At 50.6% G+C, this 12,947-nt stretch overlaps 1 protein-coding gene across 7 annotated transcripts in view; it reads right to left on the bottom strand.

Annotated features, from left to right (window-relative positions):
- Positions 1-12,947, bottom strand: part of zbtb46 (zinc finger and BTB domain containing 46) — a 60,480-nt gene that overhangs the window by 43,491 nt on the left and 4,042 nt on the right. For 4 of the 7 annotated variants that reach the window (XR_003751094.1, XM_028994629.1, XM_028994628.1 and 1 more), the window contains exon 2: positions 5,485-6,486. Coding sequence is in view for 6 of the 7 variants with exons in the window: in XM_028994629.1 (XP_028850462.1) it covers positions 5,485-6,451 (967 nt within the window). In the remaining variant the exon portion in view is untranslated. Of the gene's footprint in view, positions 1-5,484; positions 6,487-10,328; positions 10,416-10,562; positions 10,682-12,947 lie in introns of those variants that run through there. The other 3 variants (XM_028994630.1, XM_028994633.1, XM_028994632.1) reach the window with 2 other exon arrangements.

Below are 12,947 nucleotides of genomic sequence, written 5' to 3'. Positions count from 1 at the left end.
GAGAGAGAGAAAAACAGGCGGAGAGGGAGAGTGATGTTGGGCCGGTGGGGTGGAGAGAAGCAAGAGAAGCAAGAGAACAAGGGAACGAAAGGAGGCGGAACACTGGAGTCCTGTCTGAGCGTCCAACATGACGGCTCTCGCAGAACAAACAGGCATTCAACCCCCACTGAGGGGACACAAAAAACACACGGGACACGCTGGGTAGTGGGGGGCAAATGGGGCGAAAGGGGAACCAAAGGTCACTGCGGTGGGACGATGACTCCAAAATTTCTATCTTTATCGTTCTTTCACTCAGTTCTGCTGTGACGCCTCAAAATGGGAAGCGATGCTGGAGTTTTCAAGAAATGTAAAATAGGTACATCACAGAATGTCCATTTCCTTCCATCGAAGGAAGCACTGAGACATAAAGCTGGAGGAGGAAGCGTGGGGGTTAAAAATTAAGCCCGAGTTCTGAAATATTAAATCCATTTGGGTTTTAATGGGGCAGTAGTGTATTAGGTGGAAATATGAAAGTAGATTATTAAACTGGGAGAGAAAGGAGATGGGGGGGGGGGGGGGGGGGGGGGGGGGGGGGGGGTTCCAAAAAGGTGGCAGGGTGAAGGGGCGGCTGAGATTGTGTTCACGGTGTTTTAAATATTAAACCTATTTCAAGATTAATGAGGTGTAAATACTATTGGGAGAATACTGAGAGGATGGGGCAAAAGGGGGGCGCTCTCATTATTTCAAGTGTTCACCTTTAGACTACAGAGACTCGAGCCGAGGAGAGAGATGGAGAGAGAGAATCTAAACAGCAATGGGAGACATACATGAACACTTAAGGTTAATTTATCCTCCCTTTATGAACAGTTTTACCAGACAATGTCCACATACTTCCACATGTCATTTATGTTGGCATCAAGGTTATCCAATAGATTCACTAGAGGGCAGAGTGTAGAGTTTTGTACTTTTCAATCTAAAAAACATAGCATTGGTAGAGGAGATTGTAGTAACATATGAAGAAAGAGCAAAACTTTTTTTTACCATATTGCATAATCTCTCTATGGATCTCGAGCCATTTTCACTTGATGACACACCTCACTTGATGACATCCTCACAATTTGCAATGTTTCATTCTGTCTGTATCTGCAAGCTTTCCCAATACGGACAAGTGAACCAGAAGAACCCCCTCTCTGTATCCGTCTCTAATGTTGAGCGTATATGAGCCTATGAGCCTTAAGGCGATTTTACATCCTCCTATTTCACTGGAGAACTGGGGAGGCACAGTGGTCTGCGTGATGAAACCAGAGTGAGATAACGGAGCTCAAACACACAGGATTTCACCACTCGCATTTCATCATGTATCATTTCCACTGAAAACACAATGAGGAAATATTTCTCGATCACATCGCTGCAGGTGTTCTCAGACACGGAAGCAAACATGAGCACCGTGTCACGAGCCAAACAGTCACACTGACCTATTGAACTCATGCAAACAGTCTAAAAGAGGCAAGTGAAGTAGTGTGTGTGTGGGGTCACATTCTTTCAGCCTTGGGGGGTTTATCAAGTGTAATTGTGATTATACATACCAGGAACAGCAGGCATATGCCAGGCCACACACACACACATACAATTATTTTCATATATGTGTTTGAGTGTTATATATATCTATAATGCAATTAAGATAACCACCTCGATTTATTAAGCCTTCTCAAACCCCACATCAAACCTACCATTCTACAATTTCACCATATTACCTTTGTACAAACCTTGTACAAATACTCACTTTTTAAACACTACTACCAATTTCGAGATATTTCTTATATCTGTGGGGAGAGTAAGACGGTCTTCAGTAAGATATAAACAAGACAATGCACACACATCACAGACACCATGATAAGAGAACCACGCCTACACTTTACATCGAAAAAGGAACACAGAAAAAAAGCCCCCCCCCGCCAAAAAAAAGGAAATTTCACAGAAAAAGAATTACAAGGAAAAATATTAATAGACTGAGACAGTCAAACTAGTCCAGAATGAGTAAAAGCATCTAGTGGGAGCTATTTGCCGTGCTTCCATTTTAACCTGGTAAGAGACAGATAACACAAAGCCGAATAAATGGTTGGCGTGGAAGCGGCCAGGCATCTGATTAGAACCAAAATGCCCCTGATGTCACCTGCTGCCTGTGCACCAGAAAAACTCCCCAGTGCAAACAGGCATCGGTTTTACACTTTTATCTCAATGGGGTAAACCTGTGAATGTGGGTGTGTTTTCATGTGATGAAAATGAATTGCAATGAATTCAGAAAGGAGCCTTTATTTCACTGGGCGAGGACAAGTCATGACCATCAATCTTGATGCTTATATTCCATGAGCTATTCCGTGATGTGACATTCCTCAGTAACTCTTTAAAAGGGTTCCTCCGGTTAGTCCAGCTCAGCTAGGTGATACGTGCTGGAAGTTGTGACTAGTGGAGGTAGAGTATGTGGCAATGAGGGCGATGCGCTCTTCTCTTTTCGGCAGTTTATCAGTGGGAAGATGCATGGTGTGGCATTTTTGTGCTGGGGAGGTACAGAGTTCCCCTTCATTTCTGGGACAGAGGTGGAGGAAAAGATGCAGTCTCCTCGACCTGATGGCATTACCAACCAAAGAGAGGCCGGACGGTGGAGAGACAATGGCACCCATTTCGATTCTGCATAAACTCCTTTTACAAACAGCCCCATGACTTGAGAAGAGCCGAGACCCGCTTTCAACCGGTGCACATCAAAACTTGCATAATAGCTAATAGCGTTCTGAGAAACTCAGGCTCTACTTCAGAAACCGCTAGTTTCAACATGAACCTTATAAGACTGGCATACGACCAGATGACGGGCTTCACTTTGGAGAAGCAGGCCGAGCCTATTATCTTGCCCAGCTTCAGGATTAACTTAACTTGTAAGCTGCATTGTGAGAGGGACACTCCCCTGGAACTGTTTAAGTCCTCAGACGTATGGACAAACGCTATCAATAAGAAATGAAGCAATTAGCCGGAGCTCTTAGTGGAAGTGCGCCGAGCGATCCGAGGAAAGAGGGTGAGGGATGTTCGTGGAAAGCGCCCTGGGGTCCGCAGCGCGAGTGGAGTGGACCTTCGGACTGCAGACGGCCTCCCAGCCTTCGTGGCTCCGGGCGGGACCGGCCCGCTAATCGCCCTTGGTAATCTCTGCCCGCTCCGCTAAGACAGCAAACACACTCGAGAGCCCTGACCCTTCGCTTAGGGCTGAACCAATAAAAGCCCTATTTGTACACATTTGGGATTACCAGTAAATGGAAGAGGTGACCTTTAAACGAACGCCGGAATTTGACCTCCAACATCTACCAATTACGGCAATTAAACCAACGCGACAACGCGACGGAACGTGGCATCACCTTCCCGTACTCGCCATCGTGCCCACTGTAACCATGACGACACAAACCTACGAAGTGGTGACGCGGATTCTGCCAGGAAAATGAAGCTGGGAGAAAATGCCACCGCTTGGCAGCTGCCGTGCCACGGAAGAGCGAAACCTGCAACTAGACACTTCCCGTGGCCTTTTCGTCAAACCTGGGCAAACTCCTCCGAGGACATTAGAGCGGCGGAGCACGGGCCCTCGGCTGTAACTCCAGAGGGCCCGGGGTTACGTACGAGTGGCAACGGTTTTAGGGGCGACGGTTAAATGGGCTCTAAGTGGCCTTGAAGGCTGTAATTCCAGGGCTGTGCTGCAAATGATCTTTAAGGAGCACAGAGAGGGAAAGAGACATACAAGAAGCGGCGTCGAGGACGAGCCTTATCTCGGGGAGACAAACATTCATTTCTTACATTATTGGAACATTAAACAAAAGCCGGCAAACAGTGGAGGCGGCTTCTTTCCAGTCCAGTGGAGAGATAGACAATGCCAATTTCAATGAATAGAAGCAATTAAGGGACACAATCAAAGGATTTTCAGCCTATATACTTAGTTGGGAGGAAATGGCTCAGGGCGACAATCGTGTCGGAAATGTGACTTCTTTGTGGAAGGGGACATCTTCATGTGTGCTGTCCTCCTTACTACAGTGTCTGTTATTGATTATCATGAGCTATAAGACAGAATGGACAAGTATTTCATTGTAAACATACTTTCATTTAAAAAAAAGTATAGCGCCGAATATGAGATATGCCACTGATATCGTAAAGGGGATTCCTCTCCCCACCTCATACTCGAACGAAAATACCGAACGAGGTGACGAAACCACAACATGCAGGGAAAGTCCATTTGACACTGAATATCATGTGAAGTGTCATTGATAGCAAAGGACGTGTGACCTGGAAAGGAGTGACAGAATGATCGGTAATAACCTAAATAAGAAGTATGTAGATGATGCGGAGCAGTGAGCTATAGCTTCGGGAGTCGGGCGTGGCTCTCGGTGAGCGCCAGAGTGTGTACCTGCCCCACTCGCGCGCTTTAGCGCTGAGCTCGTCGGTTTGCTGCGGATCTCGTCCCTCCTCCTCCTCCTCTTCCTCCTCCTTCATCCACCCCTCCCCCCTCGCCAACCACACTTTGGAGGACCTTCCCTAAACCCCCGCGGGGCGGAGCCTCCAATCAGGGAGACAGGACACCTCTTTAATCCTCACAGCTACCGAGGTCAATTCAATTATCCTGTTTTTCTTAAAGTGTGCGTGTGCCCATTTCACAGCCAGCTTCTTCAATACACACGAGATTAGTGTTGCCTCACTTTTAATGATCTACGTACCTATCAGCTCCTGGAGCTAAATGCAGAGGGGACAGGTAGGGCCTTCTCACCCCGGACTAAAATGTTCCGCTTTTGTTTTTTAGGTTGACAGGCGGGGAAAAAATCACTAAGCCATTCAAAGGACATAGAATGCATTCATAGAGGATACTTTAAAGCTGGAGAAAGATCGTAATCACGGGATGAAAATACCACGGACTGCACGGCAATATTCTGAATACCGACCTTATTCAGAATGACAGAATATTTTTAGAGTGCTGATTACAATAGTTGCTTATTAACATGCATAATTGAGAACATTCACATGTTCTCTAGGGACCTACATCAAAATTTCCTCCAAAATTTCACCAAAAAAATAAAACAATTCCAGCCATGTAGGAAGACACAGGAGGACACGACGTCTTCAGCCACCAGAACTTTTAATATATTTGTGGATCTGAGTACTGGTGGGAAATTTGACCAGAGAATGATGACTTATGGTGCTGTGTTCCATGATGGAAGCATAATGTTGGATAAGCAGCTTTGCAAAACTACGATGTATTGAAACCTTCCTTGGCGACCCCCCCTATTCAAACCCGCAACCGTACGATGGTTCATTCAAAGTGACGTAAGGAAAAAACGAGTAAAAAATGTTCCCCGACCGCCTAGTGAGAGGAGCAGATAAAATAGGGGTCATCTCCAGCTAAATACATGCATAGGCATTCATCACCCATCTCCTCGCACCCCGCCCGGCTCCCAGTAGAGTGCAGAGGGCTGCACGTCCTACCTGGGATGTCCTGGTTGTTGAAGTTCCAGGCGGAAGCTGACAGCATCGAGGGCACGGGAGACGCGGCCCGGCTGTCCCCCTCTGCCTGCTGGGTGATGTGCCGCACCGTGTCCTTGTTCTTGCGGTTCTTCCTCCGGCCGGATCCGGACGGGGTCCAGCCACCCTCTCCGCCGTGGCCCTGCTCTCCTCCGGGCCCCTGAGGGCCTCGGCTCGAACCATCTTGTAAGTTGGAGGGCGAGACCTGCTCTTCTTTGACCTGGACGGAGCGGTAGTCTGCGGGCCACAGCGGCTGGGAGCAGACGTCGTCCTGGCTCTCGTGGCTTTTGGGCTCCTGGTCCTCTTTGCCGTAGTTGCTTCCTCCCTCGTGGCAGCTGGCTATGGCGGAGTCTCCTGAGGAGTTGGCGGGGCTGGTGCGGCGGGCCAGCCACGGGGACGAGCTCCGTCCGGAGATCATGGACGCCAGGGCCTCGGACGCCCCTCCGCTGATGCCGCCGATGGCGCCGCCGGCAGAGGTTGCCACGGTGCCCATCTCGAAGTCGGCCAGCTCGTCGGCCAGCTCCGAGCGGATGCTGATGTCCAGCGCGGCCTTGATGAAGCCGTGGCACGCCTGCACGATGTCGGTCATTTGCAGGTAGCTGGCGGCCGACATCACCTCGATGACGTTCTTGCTGGTGAGGGCCAGGTGGGCGGAGTACATGAAGTCCAGAATGGTCTTGAAGCCCTGGGCCGTGACAATGTCCAAGTGCGTGATGGTGGCCTGCTGCTCCGTGCCCTTCTTCACCTGGCAGTACAGCGTCTTGAAGTAGCGGCTGCTGCCCAGCAGCACGTTCTTGTGGGCCTTGAAGATCTTGCCCTCCACGATGACGCAGACGTCACAGAGGATGCCGTGCTGACGCTGCTCGTTCAGCTCTCGCAGGAGCTGCCGGTAGTGGGATGTGATCTCCATGTCTTCCTTCCTGTTATTCATTGGACAATCTGGTGGGTTCTTCTCTTGTAGTGAGTCTGGGGACAAAAAGAAGCACCGTCTTGGTCAATAATCATAACTTTTGGCACATTTGCCACCGGCTTTTCGAACATGAGAGGCTGAATAGGTGAGGACAAAACGGAGCATCTCTTAAATAATAAAAAAAATTATTGCCGCGTTGCATCACCACGCTGCAGAGACGGCTTCAGGCCGGTCCCCCCCTCCTAAATGAAGTCTGCTTGGCAGCCCCATTTCCCACTTGATCCCTCCACTAACTGAGAAACGGTAATTAAAGGCAACCGTTTAACAACACGGAAAAATGAAGTCTGCGTAAAAAGGGACGGTTTTATCTAGAAAAGAAAGACAGGGTGGGGGTGACACAATGACCACCTGAACGATGTCTACCTCTGCCATGATCAATTAAAACGAAACCGACGGTGACCTGATTAAGCAGGCGCGGGCGGATAATTGTTCTCGAGTTGAGACGAACTGAAGACGAGACAAGCGACGGAGTCCAGACAAAGGAGGACGAGTGTGGGGGTAACGGCACCCTGAGCGCCACAAAAGTAAATTGACGTTCAATAAACAGGGGGGGCTCGGTTGGGGGCTGCCGAACGCCGCTGATTTGTTGTTGTGCGCGCGTTCGGCCTGTCAGCTCGCGTCGGACGGGATCGGGGACGACAGCTGGCGTTCGCCGAAGTGACAGCGGCGTTTGCTCTGGGGCTGGCACACTTCAGGTCATGTTTGGCAAAGTTATTCTGAACCTGATGGCTTGTAAGATCAAATAAATCCCCGGTGTCTCCCGTGTCCACTCGGCCAAACACACCTAACTTGAAAGACGGCGCGAGGCGCCGAGCGAGGGTGACAGGCGGCGAATTCTTTTTAATGGCTTTTGGTCACCGTTTAATTTAACAGACAGACGGCTGAATAAAGAAACAACAGAGGTCAGGAAGCGGACTTACGGAAAAAAAAATTTCATAGCGCCGCCGACGAAGCGAAGCCGGCAGCGCCGAGGCCTTTTCTTTGTGCCGTGAACGTAATCACCGAGGGCTGTCACCTCTCACCCCGCACAACAAACACCGAGGCTTTCACGTGCCCACGTTCGTCTCCTTTCATCACGCGCTGCCAGGCAAATCTTTCAGCCGAGCTTGGGGTTAGAACCACAACTTGGTGAACAATCGAGGCCACGGGCAAATAAAAACGGAAAATCGCTGAATCAATTAGAGAGAAAAATGTGAGCTCTGATTCACACTTTTGCACACGGCCCATAATAAAAAATTAAAAAAAGAAATAACAAAATTCCTCGGATCAGACAATAAAAAGGATCTGCCAAGCTTCCACTATACGAATAACCTTTAGCCGCGGCCAGGAAAAAGGGTCAAAAGACTTAAGTATTTAAATCCCCTCGGTTCCACTTGATTTCAGACCTTTTTTCCTTGGCAAGGCGGAGCGTCGGAATAAAGTGAAGCAGATTAACGTGTGTGTGAATCTTTTTTCATGTCGGAACGTCGTGCCATGAAGCACGAAAAGCCCGTCCGCAGCGAGACGTCGGGGATGGTGAGTCGGCCGCGGTCGAGCCTGACTGGCAGGCACGGGCGCGGTAAAGTGTGCCACCAGAACTTAAAGTCCCTGTCAGCCGAACGTGTCCAGATCCGATGTGACTGCCCTCCTCCAGCCAAACAGACCCCGGTCCTTCCGATCACGTCACCGGGGAACAGGAGGTGGGCTCGGGATGGAGGGAGATCGTTCTTTTTTTTCCCTCCTTTCTCTTTCATTTCCCTTTTTATTTCTGTCCCTCGCGGCCAGGAGGAGCGCCTTGACCTCAGAGGATCAGTGCTGGGTGGGGAGAGACGGAGCGAGCGAGCGAGGGAGAGAGAGACAGGCCCTAAGTCCTGCCTGCGTCAGTGTGATTCTCAGGCAGCCAATAATGTTAAAACCACTCAACTGGGCATCAGGGCCATTATCCCGGGGTTAATCCCCGATCCCACAGAGTTGGCAGCGACAAATAAAAAAACTCGAACGCGCCGCCTCATCACCTCGTCTCAACGTGCAAGGCCCGGCTGAGATCGGCGGACCTGGCCTGGATCGCCGGTTCTGGCCCGGGTCCGTGCTGAGCGCACGCCGCCACGCGCCGGTGAGTGACGAGGGCGGATCTAAAAGGCTCTCAAGCTTCTTAGCCTCTCCGCCCGGCTCCGAGCTGACCCCGGGTGGGGGAGGAGGCCGTAAGCCCGTCCCCGCGGCCGTGAAGGTGAGCGGCGAGTTCGCCGGGAGACCAGGGCCCTTCGGGACATTCAGACGCGTTCATTCAGCCACCCTCACTCCAGAACTTTTTGATGAGAGGGAACTTGAAAAACACTTCCAAGGACGCTGGAAAAAAAACTTTTTCTTCTGTCTTTATTCGCTCTGAATGATTACAGCAGCGGCATCAATCCCAATAAGTCCTAACCTCGGCGCTTTATTCATTTCTTCTCTCATTTCTAAGGTCCATCCAGTGAAAAGGGAGCTGCAGAAGACACCATTCACCACTAATTCCCTCGTAAAATAAATACCTAAAAAAAAAAAAAAAAAGCTTCCTTCATTTTTTTTTTTTTTTGGACAAAAGTCTGTTTAATGCTACGCGGACCAATCCAGCCGCCTCGTTCCTACTGTGTTTCTGGGCTATTCCGAGCCGCAGAGCCCCCTAAGCCAGCCATCTCTCCAGTGGAGCCTCCCTCCATGACAACCCGGGGCTTAGCCTAAATTCTCTCGCTATTAAAAGCTGTGAAATGCAAATAATGAAACATCTCATTACCACTGTAGGAAAATGAAGAGAGAAATGGGCGAGGGGGGGAGAGGGAGGGCTGGAGGGAGAAGGGACGATATAGCCTGACACCCTTCCTTTTTTTTTATTATTTATTATCATTTTTTTTTTTTTTGAAAAGGCCAGATCTCCTATTTCAGGCCTGGATCACTTCTGGCACGACGGACTTCCTGAATTCCCGCGGTGCAACGCGACTCGGTAATAAACTCTTCTTTTATAACGGGTCTGTCAATGCGACAAAATGCCACAGTCGGAGCGAAGGAAGTGACCTGCAACCAGGCCAGCCGCATCGCCGAGGCCACCCCGCCGCCGTGACGACGAGGGACACCACCCCAGCAATCACCCTTAACGTTTTAAGTAGGAGTCGAGTTCCACGAAGCTGCCGCCTCTTCACCATCCTCCCCTCGTTCCCTCTGCCGACCGCCGTGGGTACGCGCAGTCATCGCTTACAAAGCACCAAATGGCGCGCCGATGACTCCCCACAGCAAGTGGCGCTGCCACTCACGAACCCACGAATCATGTTTAACACCTTCCCGGAGCTCGAGCGGCGAGAGGCGTCACAACAAAGTGCCGCCGTTTTTTTAATTATTTACTTTCTGCCAGCGCCGCGAGCGCTCCTGAACACACTGTTACCGTGGCAGCCAGATGTTGCAGGAGACAAGTGGCCTTAATTGAATCGCGTTTGTTGGTGACACCGCTGGTTCAAAACACGCCGTCACCCAAGCCAGAATCCAGGCGAGCCATTGGCTGGCCGGACAAATTTCCTGCGGCTGCTGACTCGACCTCGAATATAAAGGGGTCAAAATCACGGCAGCAACATTTGCCAAACCTCAGACGAACCCCGTCCAAACGCAAAACAAACACACAGATCATGAGGCGTCTGTCGGAATACGAATCTTCCATGCGGGGCCCTGACCGGTGACTCAGAGCGGGTGCCGGGCACAGGGTGGGTGTCAGTGGCATGGCTGCTGTCACAAGCGACGCCGTCGTCTTCTTCAAAATCTGGACACTTTTCCACCACACACACACACACACACTCACATTTCAGAATCATATTGCAATATCATTTCTAGAACATACCGTCGAGCTGTCAGGCATGTCACGCGGAGTCCGAGAATTTTCACGGCTCTGGAACGTCGGGAGCGCTGCTGAGCGTTACCTGAGGACCTATAAAAGACGTGATGAAACGCATGCAGACGACTCCATGCCTCTCGTTCACAGTGCACGTTACTGTATTACTGTGAGATGCCAACATGAAACATGCAGAGGGGGCAGTGGGGCTTTCTGTCGGGCAACACACACACACACACATACATGCACATAGCAGCGCCGTGGCCCCTGTCATCCAGGCCAAAGTAGCTCCGGCTCGCCTCATTACCGAAATTTACACCTCAGACGTCAGCCGGATACAATATCTTCTCTTTAAAAAGTGTCGAGGAACAGCGGAGACAAAAGGAACGGGCCGCCGATCTATATTTAGAAAGTCTTATAGACTTTGAAAGCAAAACAGAAAGCGGCGGCAGGAGGAGGAGAGCGAGAAATGGGGGGTGGGGGGGTTCCTAATTGCTCTAAGAGATTTTAGCAGCGTTACCGCGGTGATCGATGGCCCGACTCAGCTGGTTTTCTCAGGAGAGCGGCTTATACTCCGACCTGGGGGGAACCTGCCTGGTTATAAACGCTTCGTACTCAAGTTATAGCCGATCGTGAGGTGTGCAGCTGTTATGCACACCATGAGTGGACCATATCTAGTCTGTCTTCATGAGTTACAGGCTTTTCAAAAATTCCTAAAAATAATAATGAATAAATGCATGCTAGTAATGTGTATGTTGGAGACTCAGTAACTAACCCTCCCGACAAATTTATTGGTGCTTAACTATGTCTGACAGCCACGATTTTGAAAAGGGCGGAGCCTGTAGGCCTGACTGACAGCTTCTGTCAGTGCCACACACTCCCTCGTGTTTCCCGCCATTCTCTTCAGCCCTCGTACCCCATGTGCATGTCAGTGCACATTACAAACATGGTATCAGTTTTAGACCACGCCCACTACCGAGACCAGCACATTCGTTGATGTATTCTGATGGATCTCGCATACATTCCGAATAGGACCAGAAAAAATATTCCATAATGTTCATTTTGGTTATTTGTGAAGATCCTAGAGGGACCGACTCTTTGGTTTTGATTTGTTTGTTGCTCACTGTGTCGATCTGCTACAGGCCATTTGTGGAATGATTGATAACAAACGAATTTCTAACAGAGAAGCACCCCTTTGGGCAGCTCTCTCTCTCTCTGTCTCCACTAGTGTCCCCTCCACCCGACTGTCACCTGCCCATGCAGCGCCCCAAACCACCAGGGAGGACAACGTGTGAGAAGAAGCGCGGACTCCAGACAAAGGGCCACTGTGTCGCTCTGCTGATCACGATCACTGCCACCGACACCGCCCACCTCGGAAGCCTAATTTTATAAAGAGTCACACGTTCCCACATTGTGAGGTGGCAGTATCGAGTGTCCAACCAACGTTCTCTGCTCTGCACTCGGAGAGTGGGAGTCAGGCAGAGGGGCAGGAGAGAGGCGGGGGTGGGGGGTGTGAAAAAGGGGTTGCGAAGGGAGAGGAGGAGGAGGAGGAGGAGAGGCGTCCCACACGCTCTCCTCTTTAGGAAGAACCAGAAGAAGTAGCAGAACCGCACAAAAAAATCCTAATCCTTCCCATTCAGAGAACGTCAGCGTTCCTCTTCTCTCTTCTCAGGAGGAACCATACACCTCACCACAGAAGAACAGGGGATGGAAGTGAAGCTCTGAACCTCGAAACCCTCTGCTGACGGTGACCGCTAGTTACCGTGGGCGACCAGAGTTAGGGGTCGAACAGGTAGTAACTGGTCACCTGATATGAGGTCATCGGAAGGGAGCCGACCCCCCAGAACGGCCCCCTCAACACCAACCGCCATCCGGAAAAGGGATCTTATTTAGTCACGGTAAAAATTAGAAAGGGAGCCAGGGAGGCCACATGGGGTCTGTCTGTCCCACTTCTGGCGCCCCCTTTGCCGGGATGGAGGAGGTAAGGAGGCAGAGGGGTGGAACGTCACCCTGGAGACCGGAGGACCCATCATCAGCGGCCATCCTCCGCTGAAGGTCTTCAACGCCAACGCCGGAGCCGATCTCGCTTTACCGCTACGCCCGCGTCTGGTTATTATCGACACGAGCATTGCGGCCCACGGCGATCCGAACCTGCGGCGGCGCGGGAACTTTACTCTGCACCATCCTACTCACATCCTCGTCCACCCGTGCAAGTGATGAATATTTCACAGCCTAATGGCACATTTTACGGCACGACTAATTAACGAAAACAAGTTGATCTGGCATACGTTAAATCAACTCAATTAGAAACCCGCGGCAAACTGCACGTGTTAATAGCCGGCGAGCGGAACGATGGTACGTCGGGCGGAATGTTAAACAGGGCTTGTTAACGGCACTTTAGCACTTTGCCGTGAACTCCCGGCTGTATTTTAAAGCCCCGGTAATGGGTGGAAGCGGATCACCAAATTATCCCAACGCATTTCAGAAAAACAAAAGTACGTCCCCTGTCCATTACTCAACAACGGCGGGCAAACAAGTGGCTCGACTTCAGGCAATACGGCAAATGGCGGTGGGGGAGATGGACACCCTGGCCCTCACGCGTGCTGGTGCAGTGTCCTCGGGTAGAAA

The sequence above is a fragment of the Denticeps clupeoides genome, chromosome 10, assembly GCF_900700375.1.
Source record: "Denticeps clupeoides chromosome 10, fDenClu1.1, whole genome shotgun sequence".
Classification (NCBI taxonomy): Eukaryota; Metazoa; Chordata; class Actinopteri; order Clupeiformes; family Denticipitidae; genus Denticeps; species Denticeps clupeoides.
Note: the sequence above shows the minus strand (reverse complement) of the source record. Positions and strands in the feature narration are given on the sequence as shown.